The following is a 24,350-nucleotide window of genomic DNA, read 5'->3' as shown; positions in this document are numbered from 1 at the left end:
AGATCATTAAGAATTGCTCATGTTTTTATTTTTTGAAAAAAAATTCTTTCCATTAAAAATTAATCAAAATTGCTTTCAGGTCACTACAATGCTATGCTTGTACATTGCAATCATAATCTATTAAACATGGGACCACAAAGTCATGACATAGTTAACATTCCTCCCCCAAATGACTATCACAATCAGATAATAATTTATCTATCTGAAAGGTTATGATTATGCCTTTCTAATTATTCTTCTTGTTTTCAGGATCTCCCCTTTTATATCTCCCCCAATTTTCTGTATGGACTTTTAGTTTTTATACCAAAAAAACCTTACATAATAGATTCTTAAGTATGTGCCTTCCAAGAGACTTCCTCTTTGTCGAAATTTTTTAACCCTGTCCATGTTTATCTCTCTTAGACACTCCAATAATTTAGTGCTGCGTGTTTGTGTTATTCTCTTGCCCCAAATTGTAATTCTCTTGCCTCAATTAAAGATCCTTGTTTTGTTACTGTGGTAGTATTCTTTATCTCAAATTGACACTTTATCCCTTGCCTCTCAAGCAAGCACCCAATATCCAGTAAATTTTCCAATAACAAAAAGAGTCTTATGAAAATGTGTTTGGGTCCTCAGTTACATTAAAGTTGTGACAAGACTAACACCTTCCAGGATACCACTCTTCCTCCTTCTTCCTCCCATTATAAGTTAAAAAATAAAATAAAGTCAGAACTTGATTCCAGATTGTATGGCAAGACTCAAATTTTTCCCTCTTTGAGAGAGTTTTCCAGTTACTTCTGATTATGCTGACAAGACTTCTTGATTACTTATGGACATAAAAAGTCCTACTCATGTCAGATCAGGACATTTTTAAAATGGTAGATGTCTAAAAATCACTCACCATATGCTGGGCTACTAAACAAACTACATGGAAATGATAGGGATTGTATCTTTCATTGTCCTTCTCTTTCATATCCTCTCTAAGTAAAACTTTTGTTAACAATTCAATATCATCTATCATTTCTTCCCAACACTTGAACCTGAAGGAGAGGTGCCAGGTTTATCTTGAATACATATGAAGCTTTTAAGAGAATTAAGGAAGAATAGATAATATACTTCAAAAAATAATTTGATTTAAAAGACTATGAGTTGTACAAAGAAGGAAAAATAGATTTGGATAGTAATTTTAGGAAGGATGAACAATTAAGATGCATTTTAAAAACATATTTTCATGATATAAGAATCAGAGGAAGATAATTTCATATTTAAGACCATTTTATATTTGAGTCATTGCAAACTTAGTGATTGAAGAAAGAAATATAAACGTATTACCTTTTCTTTACTGTGAGTTTGGAAAGTAACATCCTGCAAAGCTAGACCAAGATCTGGGCGATAACGGGCTTCATAATTTACAAATTCTACTATCCCTTTATCAGGCCATTGTGATGGAGGCCTTTTAGTGTTTACCCATGGTGCCTAAAAACAGTGAAAGATAATTAAATATATATTAATGACAATTTTAAAATAACCCACTCTCCCCAAATGCCTTTTTAAAAAACACTTCAGTAAATTTTGAAACCAGATACCTCTTATTATTAAGTTTTGCTAGAATTTTAGCTTTCAATCCTGGCATATACATTACTGTCCACATGCGTTTAGATAGATCCTGAAAATTAATGTTTAACAAGTATCAAGTTTTCTTACTTTCTAAGAAATATCAAGGAGACATTTTCTACAATAATGGTGTGGAATAAGTTTCCCTCTCATACTGAGGTTCATATTATGTACTCTATTCCACCAATGTTTTTAAATAAAAGACGCTCTTGATAATCCCTTTAGATTCTTTTTATTTAGTTTGGTACTTTAGTATTTTCCTGAGCTAATTTAGTAATAGGACTATTAATATCTGATTAGCACAAGGCTTGATACTTAGTAGATACTTAATAAATTCTTGTTGATTCACTAATATTACTATTATTTATTATTTAATATTACTCTATTACAACAAGATATAATTAGCAAAATAATAATTTTTAAAGGTTTGAAAGAATTCTTTATGAAAAATAGAAATAGAAAATTAGAAATACTATGATGGACAGGGAAGAATACTTTAATTAACTCAAATAGAAATGATATAGACAAAGAATCACTACACAAAGAAAGATGCCTGGATTTCTTTTGACATAATTCTTATCAGTGATTGCTATATCTGAATGAAGATTTTTGATAGAGAACCTGGGATGTGGTGACTTCAAAATAAAGACTCATAATAATTTGGTTTCTTCTCCCCCACTATATATATATATATATATATATATATATATATATATATATATATATATATATATATATATATATATATATATCTTGCTCTGGGCTTGGATAAATGGCTTCGTATGTAGGTTCATTGTGAACTCATATTTGGTGGGGAAGTCAAGCCTTGAATAAAACAGAATATTGCTTACCCTTATTAATAAAACAATAATCAGAGCCTAAAAACCACAACCCCTAGACTAATAATATTTAAGGGATCAGATAGATATAATTATAGCCTCATACTCCTCTCTTTAAGGAAAGCAGAGTGACCAAATTTTCAGCTCTAATCTCCTACTTCCCATCCTGGCAGGAATGAAATCTTCCTTGAATAAAGGTGGGAAGAGAAACAGCCTAGAAATGTCTATTCTGTCTCCCACTAAGTCATACAGAGCTACTCTTAAGCAATATTTAAGGGATAATTTTGCTACATTTTGATAAATTATTTTTTATTCCTCCAAATCAAGTGAGATATATCTGTCTTCTTGTTATATTGCTTGATAAAGTGTTTGGAATGCTCACCTCTTTCTTGGTGTTTGCATATTCAAAAACTCTTTCAATGGAAATTGAATTGGTTTCAATTTCACATGATTTTCGAACCCAAAAGTTCAAAGATTGAGTAATCTGAAAACAATTAATTTTTTTAGTTTGTTTGACATGTATACATACATTGTCTTTAAATATTAGATGATACAAATAGTGGATTTCAGAGAGAAAAAAGAGTAAAAGACCATTCATTATACAACTAATAGTAAGAGCTGCCATTATTACATAGCACTTTATGGAATATTTCACTTCCCATTTAATACTAATAGAATTCTTTACAAAATGGATAGTAAGACATTATTACCAATAAGTATTGCATATCTTCTCTGTACAAGCTATTTTTAGATAGCTGCTATGAAAGCTATAAAGATGAGTAAACTATGGTTCTTGTATTAAAGGAATTTATACAGCAACTACAAAATATATAGTATAGAGCAAACAATACTGGTAAGGGGAAGTAATAAAGAAATGAGTACTTTAAACTATAAGGAAAGACTTCATAAAGGAGACAGCATTTGAGTAGAGCTCACAAAAGATTGGTAGGATATGAGAGAAAGGAAATTTAAGCAGTTTTTCTTGGTCTAGAATCTGTTCCCTCAATAAGGGATTTCTATATTTCTTCATGGTAATTTACTCCCAATTCAGTCAGGTATATTTTCCCAATTTTTACTGAGGTTTTATGTTGATAAGTGTTTGGTGGTGTTGGTATGATTGAAGTTTATGACCCAGAAGCAAATCAATTGTTTCTATTGGCCTTTCTTTATATAGTTGTAAAATAGTCTTTCCCTTTCAAAGGTATGGAGAAATTTATTTTCATAGAAAGCTCTTCACCTTTAGATTTTAATTTCTATATTTTTTGTGCCTTTCCAACTTTGCTGATTTTAAAATGAATGCAACCTTATTTGTTTAAAGAAATAGTAGGAGATTATCTGTGGCCAAATTTTAATGAATTTAGGATGCTAGGTTATGGAACTTGGATTTTATATGTAAAATATTGATAAACAATTGAAAAATTTTGAGTAGAGCACAACAGAATAGAGATGTGTCTTCGGAAGATTAATTGGGTAGAGATTTGACCAGTAACTGGGGTCAACAAACTTACACAAAACAAAGAGAATAGTTAGGAGGCTATTTCCTTACTACAGGAAAGAGGTAATAATTAGGGTAATAATACATGGAAAGGAAGGGATAAATACATATGACAGTGTCATCATGAACTCCTTTCCTCAAAATCTTAGGAAGCAAATGCAGTCTTGCTCTTTATAAAAGCTGAATATAGGTAGAATTGTCAAAATGAAGTCCTGGGTACTAACTTGCAACAGCAATGCAGGACTAGTGTTTTTTATTGTTGTTGCTGGGTTTTTTTAAATGACATTTATGCAAAAAAAATTAGGGAATTACATTAATGAGCTCCCTAAGAAAAAATCTCCAGGGTCAGATGGATTTACAAGTGAATTCTACAAAACATTTAAAGAAGAAATAATTCTAATACTATATAAACTATTTGGAAAAATAGGTAAAAAAAGGAATCCTGTCAAATTCCTTCTATGATACAAATATGGTACTGACACTTAAACCAGGAAGAGCCAAAACAGAGAAAGTAAATTATAGACCAATCTCTCTAATGAATATTGATGAAAAATTTTAAATAAAATGTTAGCAAAGAGATCACAGCAACTTATCAGCTCTATGACCAAGTGAGATTTATGCCAGGAATGCAAGGCTGGGCTCAATATCAGCAAAACTATTACCATAATTAGTCACATCAATAACAAAACCAATAGAAATCATATAATAATCTTAATAGATGAAGAAAAATGCTTTGACAAAATACAGCACCCATTCCTTTTTAAAACACTAGAGAGCATAGAGGTAAAGGGAGCTTTATAATTAATAATAATAATAATAATAAATAATAAGCAGTGTCTATATATAATCAAAAGCAAGCATTATTTGTAATGGAGAGAAGCTGGGCACATTCCCAATAAGATCGAGGTAAAAAAAGGATGCCCATTATCACACTATTATTCAACATTATACTAGAAATGTTGGCTTTAGCAATAAAAAAAAAAGAAAATTAAATTGAATTAAAACTGGCAATGAGGAAATAACACTATCACTCTTTGCAGAGGAAATGATGATATACACAGAGAATCCTAGAAAATCTTCCGAAAACTACTTGAAACAGCTTTAGCAAATTTGCAGGATATAAAATAAACCCACACAAATCATCAGCATTTTTATCTGATGATTTGTGTGGGTTTATTTTATATCCTGCAAAGCCCAACAGCGAGAGATAGAAAGAGAAATTCCATTTAAAATAACTGTAAACAAAATAAAATATTTGGCAGTCTACCTGCCAAGACAAACCCAAGAACAATATGAATATGAACACACGTACAAAAAATTTCTCACACAAATGAAGTCAGATCTAAATAATTAGAAAAATATCAATTGCTCATGGGTAGCCTGAGTTAATATAATAAAAATGACAATTCTGCCTAAATTGACCTATTTGTTCAGTACCAAACCAAACTGCCAAAATATTATTTTATAGAATTAGAAAAAATAGCAAAAAAAATTAGGGAATTGGAACTATTCCTTGATAAATTATCTCAAAATAAACTTAGAACTTGATACCAAAGTTATATAGAATTGCTAATACTTAATTTTACCTAAAATTTGACTTAAATTTCTTGAACTAGTTGGATAGACAAGAATTCAAAGAAAATCTTGTTTTAGTCAATCATCTATGCTCTTTAGAAAACTCCAAACAGTGCCAAAAATACTATCATTACTGACATTTAATGCATAAGATATGATCAAACCAACTGTTGCTGAGTCCATTGTATCTCCTGCCAGCACAGCAAGTAATGCGGCAAAGAAAACCAGTAAATTGCCAAGGAACTCAAGTCTGACAGCGAGCCACCTGCAAAGAAAATGGTAGTCATCAATGGCAATACATTTTGAAGACTATTAAAAAAAAACCCGCTACTGCAGCTCATATGATATCTGACATTTGACAGAGTAGAAAGCATTAATTTTATTTTGGACCCAATTCTTTAAAACAGAAAGAAAACTAAAATCTATTTTTGTTTAGATTTTCTTTAAGAATTTAAGAAACATCAATAAAAATGGGAAGCACTATTCATCTCTGTCTTCTGAAATTGTAATTGGTCTCTGTTTTTATCATAATTCCCAAGTATTTCAGAGTTTTTCTTTACAACATTATAGTACTTATATAAAATAGCCTCCTATTTCTACTTATTCATCATGTATTGGCTCCTAAAAGTTCTCAAACTTTTTTCTGATTCTATTCCTTGTTCATTTTTTTTAATGAGTAAAAAATATTTCAATGCATCTATATAACATAGTTTGTTCAATCATTCCCTACTTTGTTTCTTCTTCTTTGCTATGGCAAAAAAAAAAAGTGATGGTATAAATATTTATGTACATATAGGGCCTTTCCAATGGTATGCTGTAATCCAATATATGCCAATTTGTGAGATCTAATTGTTTAATTTTCAGCGTGAGCATTTACATCTTGGAAATCACCAAATACTAAAGATTGTGGCTTAATTTATTAATTTTTATTTTCTAGACTTTAGAAGAATTTGGAGAAAATGTTAAAAATGCAGATTAAATGTAAAAGTGCATTATGTATGCACTTTCCTCTTAGAGAGCTACTTGTTAAACATTTACCAGCAGGATGGATCTTTTCTCTCTTTTTTGGGGTCTCTTTGAGATTTAAGATTAGTAATGGTATCAAAGAATATCAAAGGATATTGGTGGTGATGGCAGGTGGGGGAGAGGAACATAACTCCAAATTGCTTTCTAATAGTACATTTGTGTTCTTGTTTTGTAACAATCCCTCTAAAAGTGTCATTTTCCTGTTTTTGGGTCACCTTTACCAAGTTGGTACACATAAAATGTAAGCTCAAAGTTATTTTAATGTATATTTTTCGTATTATTAGTGGCATCAGATTTTCTATATATTTATTAGTTACTTATTTTCTTTTGAGAACTGAGACTTCACATTATCATGCTTTTTCATTTTCCTTTAAGATTCTTTTTCTTTAATTCTTACACTTTGGAATTATGGAAACCATACTGATTGCATATTGTGACTCAGCTCTGCATCTAGGTTTAGTTTGCTTTAAATTAAATTATGAGTCCAGTGACAAGATGATAAGGCCTGATTCTAATTTATTATGTAATTGGCATATATTGCTTAATAAGTCTAAAGGAACAGAAGTTTCATCCTTTGTTTCCTCAGTTATTTCAGATGTTATCCCTCATAACAGTCACTGAAGATATAAATTTTTGTAGAAAGCATCATCACTTTTATTGTCTACCTTTATTTAGGTACTTCCAGTAATTTTCTGTCTCCTGTGATTATTTTTCTGTAACTAATAGATTTTGTTGATAATATAATGGTTTGTGAACTTATATTGTATTATTTACCATTTTACTTCCTCAATTTCTTTTGCTTGCCTTATAATTTTTCAACAAAAAGCATTTTGTATTTTATTTAATTTTTTTCTTTATATACTGATATAATTAAGAATTTCAAGTTATTTTGTAACTAAGCATAGGATTTTGTTTGTTTTCTTGATATTAAAACAACATTGCATTCCTCCCATAAATCAATCTTAGTTAAAGTATATAATCTATTTAAACTTTATTATAATCTCCTGGCTAATATTTTAATATTTATGTTTGTTATGGATATGAGATTTAAAATTCTTTGTCCCTTTCTAATTTAGATATTAGGGATCCGTTCTATTTTATCTTAGGAAACAGTTATGTAATATTGGAATTAATGATTCTTTAAATGTTTGATAGAATTCAGTTGGAAATCTCTTTGCATCTCTCACTCCATTTTAAGAACTTCTGTTAGGGCTTATTCATTCCTATCCCTGAGATTAAGTTATTCTCTTGTTTTTGTTTGTTTCACTTAAACATTTAATATTTTTATTTTTATTTTTATAGATATTCATCCAATTTGTATCACTTTTATGTATAATTTGGCAAAGTAATTTCTAACAAAATTCATTATGTTCTCTTTATTGTGAATTATCTATTTTCATTGTTGATGACAACTTGTTTTCCTCTCATTAAAAATCAAAAATTTAAAATCTATATAATAGTTTAAAAAAAAAAACTAACCGCTGGATTCATGTATATTTGATAGAGTTTTCTTTTCAATTTTAGCTTTTTGATTGATTGATTGATTTTTGCCTTTTGATTTCTTCTGTTACTTTTTAGGTTTGTTTGGGTTTTTTTTTAATTTATTTTTTTGGTTACATGCTGACTTTATTGATCTGATCTTTCTCTCTTCTGTTGATGCCAATCATTAGTGTTATAAAATTTTCCCTAAGTATGAATTTGGCTACACCCTAAAATTTTTAATATATTGCTATGATTTTCTTTAATGAAGTTGTTTCGTTTCCTTTTTTTCCCTTGACCCATAAATTCTTTATAATTAAATCATTTAATCTCCATTCATGTTTGAATTCTTTCTTTAAAAACCCTTCAGTAACAATAATTTTTATAATTGTGATCAATGAAATGTTTTTACTTTTCTGCGTTTGTTTATGCTCCAGAACATAGTCAGTTTTTGTATTCAAAACTCAATTTAACTTATTCAAAACTGAATAAGTTTCCATTCAATAATTGTCAGCAATCTAATTTTCCAAAATTCTATTCTAGTCCTTAATTTCTAATTTTTTATTTCCTCTATTTTTATTCTTTCTTTTTTACTTTTTAGATTAGTTGGAAGACTAAGAAAAACAGATTGTAGTTTCCAAATATAACAACTATATCCTATTTTCTCTTATAGTACAGTTAATTTTTAAAGCACTTAGATACTCTGCAATTCAGTGTATATATTTGTCAAATATTGATATTATTTCATGACCTAAAATGTCCAATCATTATATAGTTTTCTTGCTTATATCTTTTAAGTGTGACTATTTTAATGCTGCTTTGTCTTAGATTATAACTATTATCCCAACTTTTTCTTGATTCATCTGAAGCAGGAATCAGCAAACAACTGCAGAGGGCCAAATTGAGCTTTTGAATTAAGAAGGATTTTTACACTTTTAAATATAATAAAACTATTTAAAAATATACAACCAAAACAAAACCATTCTTGAAATTCATATAAAAACAGATGGCCAAAAGATTATAGTGTGCCAACTATCAATCTAAAGTATAACCAGTTCTTTGTTCAGTTAAATCAATGTGAATTTTTACTGTGTTTTTATAAACAACAAATTGTTAGATTTTACTTTCTAATTCATTCCTTTTACTTTCTCCATTTTGTGGCAGCTAGGTGATGTAAGATATAGAATTTGGAATCAATGAGTTTTAATACTTTCTCAAACACTAATTAGCTCTTGTGTGCTTCAAAATTCCAATCAGCAACAAAACACAACTGAGGCAGGGATCTAAGCTGTAACTGATTTCTTAAGGAGACTGATGGTAAATTCCAATCAGCAACAAAACACAATTGAGGCAGGGATCTAAGCTGTAACTGATTTCTTAAGGAGACTGATGGTAAATTCCAATCAGCAACAAAACACAACTGAGGCAGGGATCTAAGCTGTAACTGATTTCTTAAGGAGACTGATGGTAAATTCCAATCAGCAACAAAACACAATTGAGGCAGGGATCTAAGCTGTAACTGATTTCTTAAGGAGACTGATGGTTCTAAAACAATCAGGTCTAAGATCTTCCTCATGGCCTAGGATCCAGTTGCTCAGGGCTGATGAATTGTTAGCATCTTAAAAAATACCTCTAATTTATATACTTTCCAGTCAATGAGAACAGGAAATAAAGGTGAAGAATGTCTCTAAGTTCTGTAAAAATTGCTCATTTTGTTATTCTTAATGTGTTTAACCTTAAATGAGGTTTATTATACTTTTTATTTTGTATTCTAAAATCTGAGTTATAAATATAAAAATATATTATAAAACATCATTGGTTTTATTAATGACATCAAATTTATTTTATCATTTGATCAAAACCTAATCTATACTGTTTTCTTCTTATATAATAGAAACTAAATACATTTTTTGGTATTTTAGATAATGTTTATATATAGTCTACTATATATCTCCATAATATTTTATATTTTACATATTATTTATAGAATATACTACAGAATGAAATAAATGTTTTTTATTAATTGTGCAATCCCAAAATTTAGAAATAATTAGGGATCTAACATTTAATATTTAAACATTTTTATTATGTAAAGTATATGTTTTTATTCTGTTCTTTCAGAAGTTGGTAGAAAAGATGACAAACAGGAAAGTGATTTGCAATAGATTTCAGTGGATGTGATTGTCCATCTTTACCTGTTTGAAATAATATTGTTGTAGAAGCAAACTAAATTTTCATTGACAACATCTCTGTGCTGGCTGATGAATCTCTGCTGGTGTCCAAAAGCTCTTATTGTTGATGCTCCTGACAAAGTTTCACTGAAATGTGAAATAATAGGAGAACGGGATGCTCCTGCTAATCTTCGGATTTGTCGAGAACTTGCAATATAGTATCTCTAATCAAAACACACAAAGTGAAGGTTTCAAATTGGCAAAAACAAAACTTTTTTGTGTTAAAAAAGAAACAACTGAAAGAATTTACTTGAATACTAGTTTTGCCCAAAGGTTCATTTTTAAGCTAGGTATTATTTCTATACTCCCAACAACACATTCATTGTGCTTGCTATTTTGAGGATTATGTGAAAAGTGTCATGTTATTTTTAAATACTTCTTACAAAAACCTCAAGGCTTATTTAATTTAAACCTCTTAATTTTACTAATTCATAAAATGAGACCCAGAGATATTAAATAATTTATGAAAGGCTACACAAAGACAGTTAGTGGAGAAGCCAGGACCAGATACAATTCTGAAGGGCTCTCCTATATATACTGCATTGTCTTCTCTAATAAGACATAGTTTCTAGATCTCCTCATTATCATAGTTCCCTTTTTCTGGATGATTTGTGAGTGCCCTACTTCTATATTATAAACAGCTCTCTTCTTCTCATTCCTCTTTATCAAGAGACACCTCAAGTGTCTTTTATCACTACTTGCTTTACTGTGCTTTCTCCCCCAATCCAAGTATTTTTAAAGGTTTGTAGCAAAAAAGTAATTATTCCTGTTCTGCTTGATTTCTAAGTTCAGAGCTGGAGCTCTGATGTCAAGAAACTCTTTCTAATGATTAGTAGCCTTCCCCTCACTTGAGGTCTTCAAAATGAGGTTAATGCAATGGATTCTTACATTAAATATGTATTGAATTAACTGGTTCTTGAAACTGCTGTCAATGCCGAGATTCTGCAATTCTGACCCACTACCCCAAAGATGTTCATTTCATCAACTTTAATTGTATGTATATCTCATTATATTTAAGCATAGGCTACCTAATTACTTCTATTAGAGGACAGAAGATGAAGACACATATTTAATCAAGAACAAGCCATTGGCAGAATTTCAAAAGATTGAAGCATATGTTCAACATCCCCATCTTTCATAAGTTACATTTGATAGTTTATTGAAAAAGCATAAGTATTGGAGATATATGGTGAATTGTTGGTAATTATGTGAGGCAAGCTAATATTTCCCAGTCTGGAGGATTGGAAAAAGTATAGTCCAAAATAGTGATAAAGATAAGAGTGATAACTTTATCACTCTTATTCCCTTCATTTATCACTTTGTTTTGAAACAATTAAAACATAAAATTTGTGCATTATATTTAGCCTTACATTATCCTTCCTATATATTTTAAGATCCAAGATTTGTTTCTGTCATACTAACTAGAATTCTAGTAGACAAAATAGACACTTTTCTGCTCTTTGCCAAGTTCTAAAAGAATCAGAGACTAAGAGGGATTTTAATATGCTAAAGTAAATTGTGTATTAGATTACAGAAAGCTAAAAAATTATTCTACTTACTTGTATTGTGAAATATATGAATACAAGAGGGATAATTACAATAATGAAGAGTGGCAAAGCACCCACAATGACTAAGATTGTTCCAAGAACATCCAGTGTGCAGTTCATCCAGGTCCGTAAGTAATAATGGAAACGCATATCAATGATAAACATGTCCTAAAAAGTCAGGATAAACATTGATTTATATCTCTCAGTTTTTAAATTAAGTATAAAGCAGAAACATTAATGCATTGAAAATATTTTTATATACCACTTTTTTGATGATTGGCTCCATTTCCCCTGTTCCCTTTTGCATCTTTTTATTACCTTCTGCCCCACCTCACTCCTACCACTACAAAATAATAGGCAAATGATCATAATTAGACAGCTTGTATTTTTAAGGTATATTATGTCATTCCAGTTTTAATAATCATAATCTGACAATCTCCACAAAAATAGTCAGTTAAAAACTTTCACAATGAGTTTCCAAAATAATGTTTTACCTAATTAGCACGCATAAACTAATAGGCTTACTTGCTCACTACTAGAATGATGGCTAAAAGGCATCATTTACTAGATTTGGATCAATTGATAATTGTGAATAAAGTTGGATATAGGTAATCATATAATTAAATTCAGATGGCCTAAACACTGGAAAAAAGTTGTTATGCTTTCCTTTGGTATTGAGTGTGTCAAGTAATAATAACTATCATTTATATAGAGCTTTAAGATTTGCAAAGCTCCTTACACATATTTCATTTTATAATTCTAACAATCCTGAGGATTGGGTGTTTTTAATCATCCTAATTTTATGCATAAATTAATTTGAGGCAGACAGAGATTAAGTGACTTGCCCCGAGTCACATACCAATTGTCAATCATGTGCTACTTAGGGCAGGTCAGATAGGCTTGCTGAAACAGCAGGATATACTAGGAGGGAGACAATACAGAGCACAGGTAGGGACCCTGCCACCACCTTAACCACCATCTCCTTTCTCTTAAACTTTAATGGAAATAGTGCGGGAATCTGAATTTGGTGCCTTTGTAATAAAATTCTTCCAACAAGCTATCATTCTGGGAAGCGATCTTTATAATACAAAACTAAAAACTGATATGATTTTATCAGTAGAAATTACATTAAAGAAGCATTACATTTGTTTTGGCACTGTACCCTAAAGACAATGGGAATTTTCCCTCTGACTTACAGCTGAATCTGCTTGTTATGCATGCATATTGTGAGTTTCTTGAAAATAGAAACTTTTTTACTTTTTAATTTGTGCTGCCACTGTGTTTTATGCATACTTAACAAATGCTTTATTAATTCATTGAAATATTGGAATTGGGGTCATAACAAGCCCATAACATATATATTATGTTATAACAAGCCCATAACATATATGTTATGAAGTATTACTCTTCTTATCAATTAATCAAATTATTTGGATGCCTTCTGTTTGAATTTTGTAATATGGAAACTACCCTGTAGAAAGGCACTAATTAGTTATAATTTAAATACACTTAATACACATGGAGACAAAGTAGATACTTTTCCCAAGTAGACTGGGGATGGTGATGGAAGCTAAAATTATAATACATGGATAAATAAAATTTTGCTATAATACAATAAATGAGGAATACAGAGAAGATTGAAAAGTTTTATGTGAACTATTACAAAGTGAGGTACATAATGGCTCCAAAAGCATAAAGCTACAAAATCAAACTGAATTCTGTGTGTGTGTGATGACTAACTTTACTACCCAAAGAAAAAATTTACTTTTTTATTTCTTGGCAAAGAGAGAAGAAATTATGGGTACAGAATACAAAATAATAGTTTCAACTTGTTTGATAAATTGCTTAATTTTTCTAAATATTTTCTTTTAAAAATTTTTGGTTTAAAAAGATGACCTTCTATTACAGGGAGAAGAAATAGGTTGAGAAATAAAGGTGATATAAAAGCAAAATGTTATTAATAAAATATATTTAATATACTTATTGAGAAGAGAAGTACTTTGTTAGATCCAGGATATAGACAAAAATTATCATTCTCTTATGCAGAGGACTAATATTCTACTTGTCATCAATAATACATTCTTTTGGATATCTTACACTTTAAGTACTTTTATTTTTTTATAAAATTGTCTATTCTATACTACATGAATATTTTTTCCTAATGTACTTTATTTTAACATTTACTTTTAAAAATTTGAATTCCAAATTCTCTGTTTCTCCAGACCCTCCCCTATTTATTGATAAAGCAAGAAATAAATTATGTGCATTTTTTAAAAGAAGTGTCATTAAAATATACTCAACTGAATATTAACAAAGGTCCTCCTATTCATCATCAGTAGGATGACCATTAGTTTAAGAATTCTTTGGCTATGGCAGCTCAATAAACAAATTAAACAACAAAGTGATCCTCAGTCCTATATGACCTCCTTTTGCTTGTCATTGTGGTGGAAAAGGGAGATAGGATGCTTAGAATTATATATTTCTGAGACTACATTTAAATATCAGTGTAACCATTGGATTATTAATCTGTCCAATACCTGAGTCATTAGTTTTCTTTCAGCTATTACAAGATCCAGAACTTGGAATATTATTGCTCTCTACTGCTAGCTAATAGAAATTTCCAAATGCATCAACTTTAGATAAATTAGTTTTTTCCTGTTAAGAAAAGTTTTGCGATATAACTCACCTTAGTAAATCGGTTAATAATCTGGCCAATGGGATTGATTTCAAAGAACTGTAATGGAAGATGCATCACACTGTCCAGCATCTGATGATATAATGTTTTAGAAGCAGCAAAGGCTCCATTGTTTATGATATATGCTCCAAAACAGACCAGAAAACCTGTTAAATAATTTGTTATAGGAAATCTCTTTATCTGTCCAGGAAATACCACACATCTACATTTAGATAGAATTAATTTTGTATGCAAAAGAAATGTTTCAAAGAAATGTTAGACAGTTCTTATTTAGGCTAGGCACCCAACAGTCATTTGCTTAAGGTATATATATATATATATATTTTTTATTTTTTTTTCTAAATATTTTCTTTTAAAAAAATTTTGGTTTAAAAAGATGACCCTCTATTACAGGGAGAAGAAATAGGTTGAGAAATAAAGGTGAAATAACAAGCAATATATATTATAATATATATATATATATATATATATATATATATATGTATATATATATATATATATATATATATTATATAATATATTTAGGTATAAATAATAATATTAAAGTGATTTGTAAAAGATATATTAGAAATAAACACCAACACTTTGTTTTTCATAATTTAAAATTTTATTTATTCAGTATTTTATTTTCTTTCAATTACCTGCAAATATTAACATTTGTTTTTAAAATTCTGAATCCCAAATTCTTTCCATTCCTTCCTCTTCACCCTCCTTATTGAGAAGGCAAGCAGTTTGAAATAGATCTGTCAACCTTGAATTAGGACTCAACTGACTTTTTCTGACTATTGTGTTTTGACTCACCATCAAGTATTGTTACTTGGCTCCATTCCTTTACTTCAACAGTTCAAAAACTCTGGGTTTCTTCTATTTTACTCTCATACTTTAAAACCTTCTTTTGAACTTTTCTCAGGACTATATACAGAGTGGCTGCATACTTTGCTCTTGATATAATAATTTGTTCTTGGTCCAGACACCTGATTATGGTAGATTTCCCCAATACCCAAAATCATGACTTATAGCCTTTCCAGCCTCTGAAAATTTCCATATTATTATTATAATATCATTAACCATATTATAAAATAAATCAAGCTCCATGATAATGACTCTTCATGATCTTTATGATGAGGTTAGAAGAACTTATATGGCCTAAATGGTAGTCACAATGAAAAAGGAGAAAAAAAAGATCTGTATGCATTTCTTTCATCTATTAAATTGCATATTCTCTTTGCATCATATAAAATAGATTGACATAAATATCAGAAAATACATGAAAACTATTGGAGCATTTTTCATTCAGATAGTATTACAGGAAATCCTTAAACTTAATAAAAGCAAGAAGAGGTAAGTGAAAAGGAAACCATTCTCACATGTTCCTACCTTGTATCAATCCTAGTAACCCATAGATGTTAAGTTTACTGTTTCTTAATTGTTTCCATTCCATGGTATCTTTAACATGCTTGGCTTCTTTAATCCAAGTTCTTAGCCATAGATTTTGTCCTATGCTTATTAAATTCTGACCTAGGTAAGCAGCAACACAGAGCCATGCCCAGAGCCAGCCAAAAGCTTGTAGGTATTTCACAATGGTGGAAAATTTTGCCTAAATGCAAAGTGTCCATAAAAGAATAGTTATTAAAAAAGATTTTAAGTTAATGGACTACTAATGTTAAATTATGAATTAGTTTCAATGACAAATTTTAAAAAAATTCAATAGCATGTAATTTTTCAAAATACTATGAAAATATCTAAAATTCATTATTAATTGATTTCATTTTAATGATGATAGCAAAATTGTACTAGAGGTTTGTGATAATTCTATAAAGCTTTTAAAATGCATAATCCTATAAATGGGTAATTTAATAAAAATAGCAGTACTTACATCATTAGTTGGGATTTTTTCTTTCCTCATAGAGAAACAATTTTTTTCCTCTAAAGAAAATCTGAAAAAGAAAATTAAATTTATTTTTAGTTTTCGTATTTTATATATATATGCACATATATATATATATCATACTTGATATTTCATATTACAACATCACCAAGAAGGTACTCTTCTGTGTTTGAATACCAGCCTTAATCCAGTAATCACTAAAACAGTAGGAATGAAGAATAGAGACAAAAACAATAACCAGAAACACAAACTTAAATTTAAGTCTATACAAAAATATATTTAAAAGCTTTTCTGTGACACTTCATTGTGGAATAAAGATAATATCGGTTCTTGAAGATTATGCCAGTGGAACACATCAACAGCTTCATATTTGACTTTTGTGATCAGTATATCTGTTGTCTGAAAACTAATTGAGCTAAGCATGAAAATAATTTTTACTCTAAGGTTGACTAAAAGGTGACAAATTTTACTGGCCATAGAACATTTGAAACACACACATACTTATAAATGACCTTAATAGTTACATAGTTTTTAGACTGTCTACAGGCATAAGTTTAATTGTTGATATTCTCAGTATGTTATCTTTGTCCAATGAATAACTATTTGACATACTAACAAAAGAACATAATTTTGTATATTGACATTCTTGGTAGAAAAGAAGACAGAATAAACAGAAAGTTCAAAGCTAAATGAGAGATAGCTATCAAATTTTCAGAGTTGGATTTATTACACAGGAAGTAGAAACAAGAAATAGTACATTATAAACTGTTTGAAAGTGGTGATTATGTATGTTTTAATCCATGAAAAAAGTAATTAGAAAATATGAATAATTATTGAATTATGTGTCTATTTTCTCATCAAAAATCTTTATGAAAAGAAGATCTGAGTTCAAGTGTTATCTTTGATACTTATTAGTTGTATGGCTAAAAGAATCACAACTTAAATGTGCCTCAGGCAACTAGCTGGACTGATCTAATAAATCATAGTGAAATTGTGATAGGTATTGAAAAATGAATGAATGAATTAGAAAGTATATATTAAGCATTCACTATGTGCCAAGCACAAATAAAAATGTAACATTCTCTCCTCTTGAGGAGTTCAGATTCTAATAAAGGAAGATAGTAAAGTCAATTCCAGGGTAAATGGCAAGATCCAGTAGTCCTTAGCATTTAAGGTCAGGGCATTAGGAATAGGTAGAGAAAGTTCTAGATCCGAATTTTCTTGCGCAGCAAGATAACTGTATAAATGTGTGTATATTTAACATATATTTTAAGATATTTAACATGTATTAGACTACTTGCCATCTATGGGGAGGAGGTAGGGGAAAGGAGGGGAAAATTTGGAGCAGAAGGTTTTGCAAGGGTCAATGTTGAAAATTACATGACCTAATGCTGAGTGGAGTGAACAGAACTAGGAGAACATTATACATAGCAACAGCAACATTGTGTGATGATAACACAGATAGACTTACCTCTTCTCTGGAATACAATGATCCAAGATAATGCCAAAAAATTCATGAATGAAAAATTATATCCACATCCAGAGAAAAAACAATGTAGTATTAATGCAGGTGAAAGCATACCATTTTCATTTTTTTATGGTTTTCCCCTTGTGTTAAAAAAGGGAGCAATGTGGAAATATGTTTAACATGATTTCACTTGTATAACCTATATCAAATTGCTTACTATCTTGGGGAAGAAAGAGAAGAAGCAGGGAAAATATTTGGAACTCAAAATCTTATAAAAATGAATGCTGAAAAGTCTTTACACATAATTTTAAAAATCTACTAAAATACAATGTGAAAAAAGCACTATCCTGTCCCTTGCAAGTCATTGCACTACTTCCTAAGTATCTTTACTTTCTTTTTGTTTATTATTATCATACATAATTTCCATTTGCTATCATTTAGATGATAAAAATTCCTACCCAATTCATTGGTTTCCAATTCAATATAATGGAATATTATATTTCTATGAAAATTATAAACAAGTTGACTTTAGAAAGACCTGGAAAGATTTACATGATCTGGTGCTGAGTGAAACAAGCAGAACCAGGAATACAATGGACACAATAACAGCAAGAATGTGCGATGATCAACTATGAAAGACTTGGTTCTTCTCTGTGGTTCAGTGATCCAAAGCAATCCCAATAGACTTTGGACAGAAAATATCATCTGCATCCAGAAAAAGAACTAAAGAGATTGAATGTAAATCAACATATGCTATGCTCACTTCTTTTTTCAGTTTTTAAAATTTTTTCCCATTGTTTTCTCCTTTTGTTTGATTTTCCTCTCCCAATATGATTAATAAAGCAATGTGTATTAATTTTTTCCTGATGTTATGAATAGGAAGCAAAGCAGAGAAAAAAAATGGAAAAGCTGTTCACTGGCACCATGCTCTTCTACGAGGTTTTCCAAGTTTTGGGGCTAACAATTAGCTCTCTAATCTTGGCATTTAAGATGTTTACTTAATGCTTGGGAATTAATTGAACTCTAAAGCAAAATTATAAATATACATTTAGAGCTAGAAGGAACCTGAGAAGACATTTGCTCTAACCCTTTCAGTTTATAGACAAGGAAATAGAGTGATATTAAAGTCACATTAATAGATTAAGAATCTTTTAAATTCCCTTCCTTGAAGAAAAATCGATCTATGACTTATATGTTTATTTAAGAACAAAAAGACAGAGAAAGAGACAGAGACACACAGACACAGAGATAGAGAGACAAAGAGACAGAGGGACAGAGTGATTCTTTCCTAGACATTGCTCTGAAGCAAAGGATAAAGACCCATCTGTCAATGATCAAGAAGTGAAACTATGCAGAAAGCAGAGGGATGGATTGTATGACCTTTAGACAAACTTTACATGCCTATTATTCTCAATGATTTTGTGATTAACAAGGTAAAGCCTAATGGATTATTAATGTTACTTCTAACTAATTGGAGGAAATTGTTCCATCCTCTCCCAAAATTACCTTAATGAAAAATATTTTACCAATCTTTCTAGTTTCTTTACAATCTAACTTTAAGTTTTCTTTTGTTACATACATATAACCCTTAGTTATGCGCATATTGAAATTTAACTTTTAAAATGTGGAGAATTTAGGCCAGAGCTACTTGGAAGACACACACATACACATATATAAAATTTCAAAAGAGTTTTGCCTGTCCATTCAAATACAAAAAAACAAGTGCGTGAAGAATGCCTTGGCTCACATTTCCACAAGCATTTTTATGGGTACTGCATATATTTTTCTAATAGTAAAAAAATGTGTATTTATATATATATATCATATAAATGTGTATATGTGAATATATATTCATATGTGTGTACAAACATGCATCATTCACTTAGATCATGCATATAAAAGAATATAATTGGGTCTAGAATTGAAAACAAGTATGGGAAACTGAATTATTTTACTGACCCCAAACTTTGTATGAAAGTAAAGGGCCTGTCTTTTCAATACTAACATTTTACCAACATTGTTATATGGCAGCAAGACATAAGATATTATTTTAATTGAAGAACTAAAAGTAATCTTCACATAGAGGGCAATGGAGAAATGAGCAGGTTGCAACATCTGACTAATGAGGAGGTGTGAAGAACAATAAAAGTAAAAGATTATTAAGGAAGAATAAAATGGTAAAAGAAAAGATACACACATGCACACATATGCATATATGTATACCTACATATATATGCACATACAATTCATATTTCAAAATCTAATCATAATTTCATAATACAATTCATATTCTGTTCTCAGGTAGGAGGGACAGGGAAAAGTTCAAGAATCAAGTTTTGATTAAACTTAGGACAACCTATCACAATTTAGTATATTTGCATTAGGTAACACAACTAGTTATACAACTCAAGGAACTAAATAGTATTTTTCTTCCATAATTTACTCCTAAATTGGGTGCTATTATTAGATTTTTTCCACCACATTAATAAACTGACATATCACAGAATCTGAGACTTGAAAGGGATCATCACCAGGTGATGAATCTAATTCCTGCACAACTATTCTCATCAATATGCTTAACAGGTAATCATCCAGTCTCTGCTGCTTTGAATATTATCAATGAAATGGAGTTCACTATATACTGAGGCAGTCTATTTTACTTTCACATGGCTATGTTTGTTAGAAAGATTTTTTGTTTGTTATTTTTTCCTTTGGAAGTGGCTTAAATCTGACTCTTTGTAACTTCTACTCAATTGTTCCTAGTTTTGCCCAGAATGAGTAAAGCAGAATGAATTTTTATCTCTTTCATGTTAATCATCTTTAAAATCCCACTATTGAACTCCCTACCAGTCCTCACTTCTCTAGGGTAAACTTTACTAGTTCCATCAGTCAAGCCTTAAATGATATGATTTCATTTCTCTCACAATGGATACTTTCTAGTTAAAATATGGCATCCAAACCTTACACAATATGTGAAGTCTTACTAGAGCAGATTCTACTGGGGACTATCACTTCTCTAGTCCATTGAAATCATTCAGTCCTTCTTTATTGTATTTTTTATTAGCTCCATTCTAGGTCAAAGTTGAATTATACAGAGGCATCTAAACCAGAATTTAAACCTTTATATTCAAGATGAGAAAAGTAGAATAGATATTAATGTGAATTTCTAGCTATTTGAAAAACTTATTCAAACATAGTATCTAGACTAGTATCTTCACTATTATGTTGGAGGCTAAGTCTTTGACTTTAAAATGTTCAAAATGTGTATCAGTAATTTGGATGATGACACAGAAACTATGTTTATGAAAACTGTGATTGACACAGACGTAAAAGGCATGATTAATATGGTGGTTGACAAAATAAAAATTTAAAAATCTAGGGTGAAACAATGGGTTGAAACAAAAAAGAGATTTAATAGAGACAAATCCAAAGTTTTTCAAATGAATTAAAAAAAGATAAGCTAAGTGAGTGATGGCTAGGATAACTGATTTAATTGATGGTTCACTGTGAATCTGGTCAACAGTGTGACACAATTGTGAAAAAACGTTATTAAATTGCACTTATTTAAATACAATACCCATTAAGATATGGTAGCATTAAGAAAGTATGCCTTCTAGGAATAAAAAATAGTGTAATCTTATACTTTCTGGGCTCACATTTTGAGAAAGATTGTTGAATGTGTCCAGAGGATAATGATAATTGTAGCAAAGTGAATGAAAACATTGTTAGAATTGGGTGTTATTTTGCATGCAAGAGGGAAGACTTAGAGGCAAGATAGCAGCTGTTTTCAAATGTTTCAAGAATTGTCATGTTAAAAAAGGTTAGAATTCAGAAGTTGAGCTAGGACCAAAGAATGGAAATTAGAAGGAGAGATATGTAGGTTCATCATGAGAAAAGGATTTCTAAGAATTAGACTATTCCAAAAGAGAAATAGGATGTATTATACAGACATTCTCTTATTATTACTATGAATGTTTATAAAGAAGCTGAATGATGTCACAGATATTGTAGAGATTTCTGCATTGTATGGAAAATAATTTTTTCAGTTGTTTCAACTCTATGATTCTATAATTAGAAACAATAATATCAGCTCTTTTGATAATATGTAGTTGTTTCACCTTTTTAGGATGCCACACAATGAAATAATTAAAAATTAAGTTTTGTTCTGAGTGTTAAATTATTCCAGTGCTTACCTAGCTTGTTCCATTATTTTGTCTTTAGATATTGTTCTGAAATTTCTTTGATTGACTTCTTTTGAAGGGCAAACTGTAGGGAAAGATGATAAATATATGAATTATTTCAATTGTAACAATAAAATTAGCTGATGGTCATTAGTTGAAATTGTCCTGGATTCATAGATTAGAATAAAAAGTAGAAAATAAACATTGCAAGACATAAAAATAATGGAAAAATGTCATTGAATTTCATAATGTTAAAAGACAAGTTAGGCTAAAGAATATGAAGATGAGTTTCTAGTTGCTAAATTTTAATATTCTAAGTCCATAGGTGTCCCAGGATAATTGTATTTATTGCTGATGTTCTACCTTGATTTTCCATATAAATTTGAAATTTTCAATTTTGCATACAGAAGTTCTGCAACAGAAAAAGAGCAAAGAAGGGTTTTATTTTTCTATGGGTCAAATGCTAACTAAACTTTTTGGAGTATTTGTGATTATTGACATTAGTCAAACTATTGCTAACTTATAAATTAATGTAGGGCAGATCAAGTCTTTTTTGTTTGTTTGTTTTTGCTGAGGCAGTTGATGTTAACTGACTTGCCCAGGGTCTCACAGGTAGGAAGTGAAGTGGGATTTGAACTCAGATTCTCCTGATTTCAGGAATGGTGCTTTATCCTCTACATCATCTAGCTGCTCCAAGTCAAAGTCTTTAAAAAAAAATTTTAATTCAAAGTTTAGATAAACTTGTTGATAGCTGTGTATACATAAAGTTTGGAATAAATACTTTAAGGTTAACAAAAATAGCTTTATGCCATCTCCATCTAGCCTTTTCCATTCTTGCTTTCCCATTCATTTACATGAGATATCTAGAGAATCTTGCGGCTTAATGGGAAAAAATGGCATCTCAGACCCTGAAACAAGCTGTTTTTCTTTGGTAGGTTCTCATTCCACTCCCAAATAGAATTGAGAACAAAGGATCTCCATATAATTCTAAATAGAATTAGAAAGAATTCTAATTGGAGGAGGATTTTGAAACATGGTGGGATAGGTAAAAAAAAATTTCAAGCTCTCCATATTTCCCCCACAGACAAAACAAAATTGCTCCTCATGATGAACATAGATTGGTGAAAAACAAATAAGATTTGGGCAGAATAGGGATCCCAGAATAGGGTTTAACCCTGTCAAGTATATACACTTCCAGGCTATCTCCACAGAAACAGCAAACCAGGAGCTTTGGGACTAGTTGGTTTCAGAGGAAGTCTCAGCCTGAACCACAGGAACTTTCACTTTGTGGACAGTTTATGTAGTAGAGAGTCTGAGTGCAGGAAAACTGAGGGAATTTTTTCTATTAGGAACATCAGGTCCAGCTGTGCTGCAAAGCTGATGCCCTGGATGAGAAGGAATCAGCACAGATTTACTTGGTGAGTACAAAAGCAGTGATACAGGGTCACTGCTAGTTGCAAAAGCTTGAAGAAGGAGGAGCTTTTGGTTTGGAGTTCCAAATTTGATGGGAAAGCTGAAGTGAAGCCAGAAACTTCTCTAATTCCCATTTAATATTTCTTATTTTCTAAAATCAACATTTTAAAATCATAGACACAACTTAAATCAATTTTACTTATATAATATGATTCCCAGCCTGCTTCCACTTTAACCAATGTTCTAATTTAGGGTTTTAAAAATATTAAAAACCACGTAGGCATTCATATACACACAAAGCTATTGATTGAAAAAAACACACAAATACAATGAGCTATGTAATAACTTTTCATTATGTCTTTACCTTTCTCTGAAACACTGGAAATCTGAAGCAAGTTGGTAAAATCTGTTCCTTTAAGCAGCAATTCTTGGTAACTTCCAATTTGTGCAACTCTGCCACTTTCCATTACAAGTATAAGGTCCATCTGGGGCAGAAGTGCAAGGTTGTGTGTCACTAAAATGCGTGTCTAAAATAAAGAATGTTTCATTTTTTAATAAATGACTATAATTTGTAGAAATAATATAATTTTATAAAAGATGCAATTAATCGTGTTTCAGTGTGCCCAAGATAAAACCTATATTTCTTTCATTCTTTTTCCACCTGAGGCAATTGGGGTTAAGTGACTTGCACAGGGTCATACAGCTAGGAAGTGTTAAGTGTCTGAGTTCAGATTTGAACTCAGGTTCTCCTTATTTCAGGGCTGGTGCTCTATCTACTACACCAACTAGCTGCTCCACCAGTTTAAATTTCTCATGTAATTTTGCAAAGACTTCTCATTTGCTCTCACCTAGCTGCCCCTATTTCTTTTCTTAAATTTTATTTTAATTGTATATTATTTTTTCAATTACATGTAAAGATA

At 30.3% G+C, this 24,350-nt stretch overlaps 1 protein-coding gene across 6 annotated transcripts in view; it reads right to left on the bottom strand.

The window, feature by feature from the left end:
- The window catches only part of LOC141561187 (multidrug resistance-associated protein 1-like), a 109,070-nt gene that overhangs the window by 5,587 nt on the left and 79,133 nt on the right, over window positions 1–24,350 (bottom strand). For 5 of the 6 annotated variants that reach the window (XM_074300429.1, XM_074300427.1, XM_074300432.1 and 2 more), the window contains 10 exons: window positions 23,795–23,957; window positions 22,030–22,102; window positions 16,357–16,417; window positions 15,858–16,077; window positions 14,472–14,626; window positions 11,798–11,953; window positions 10,203–10,402; window positions 5,641–5,767; window positions 2,815–2,916; window positions 1,312–1,455 (listed from right to left, as the gene is read on the bottom strand). In XM_074300429.1, the coding sequence (XP_074156530.1) occupies window positions 1,312–1,455; window positions 2,815–2,916; window positions 5,641–5,767; window positions 10,203–10,402; window positions 11,798–11,953; window positions 14,472–14,626; window positions 15,858–16,077; window positions 16,357–16,417; window positions 22,030–22,102; window positions 23,795–23,957 (1,401 nt within the window). The remainder of the gene's footprint in view (window positions 1–1,311; window positions 1,456–2,814; window positions 2,917–5,640; window positions 5,768–10,202; window positions 10,403–11,797; window positions 11,954–14,471; window positions 14,627–15,857; window positions 16,078–16,356; window positions 16,418–22,029; window positions 22,103–23,794; window positions 23,958–24,350) is intronic. The other variant, XM_074300428.1, reaches the window with a different exon arrangement.

The sequence above is a fragment of the Sminthopsis crassicaudata genome, chromosome 3 (genome assembly GCF_048593235.1).
Source record: "Sminthopsis crassicaudata isolate SCR6 chromosome 3, ASM4859323v1, whole genome shotgun sequence".
NCBI lineage: Eukaryota > Metazoa > Chordata > Mammalia > Dasyuromorphia > Dasyuridae > Sminthopsis > Sminthopsis crassicaudata.
Note: the sequence above shows the minus strand (reverse complement) of the source record. Positions and strands in the feature narration are given on the sequence as shown.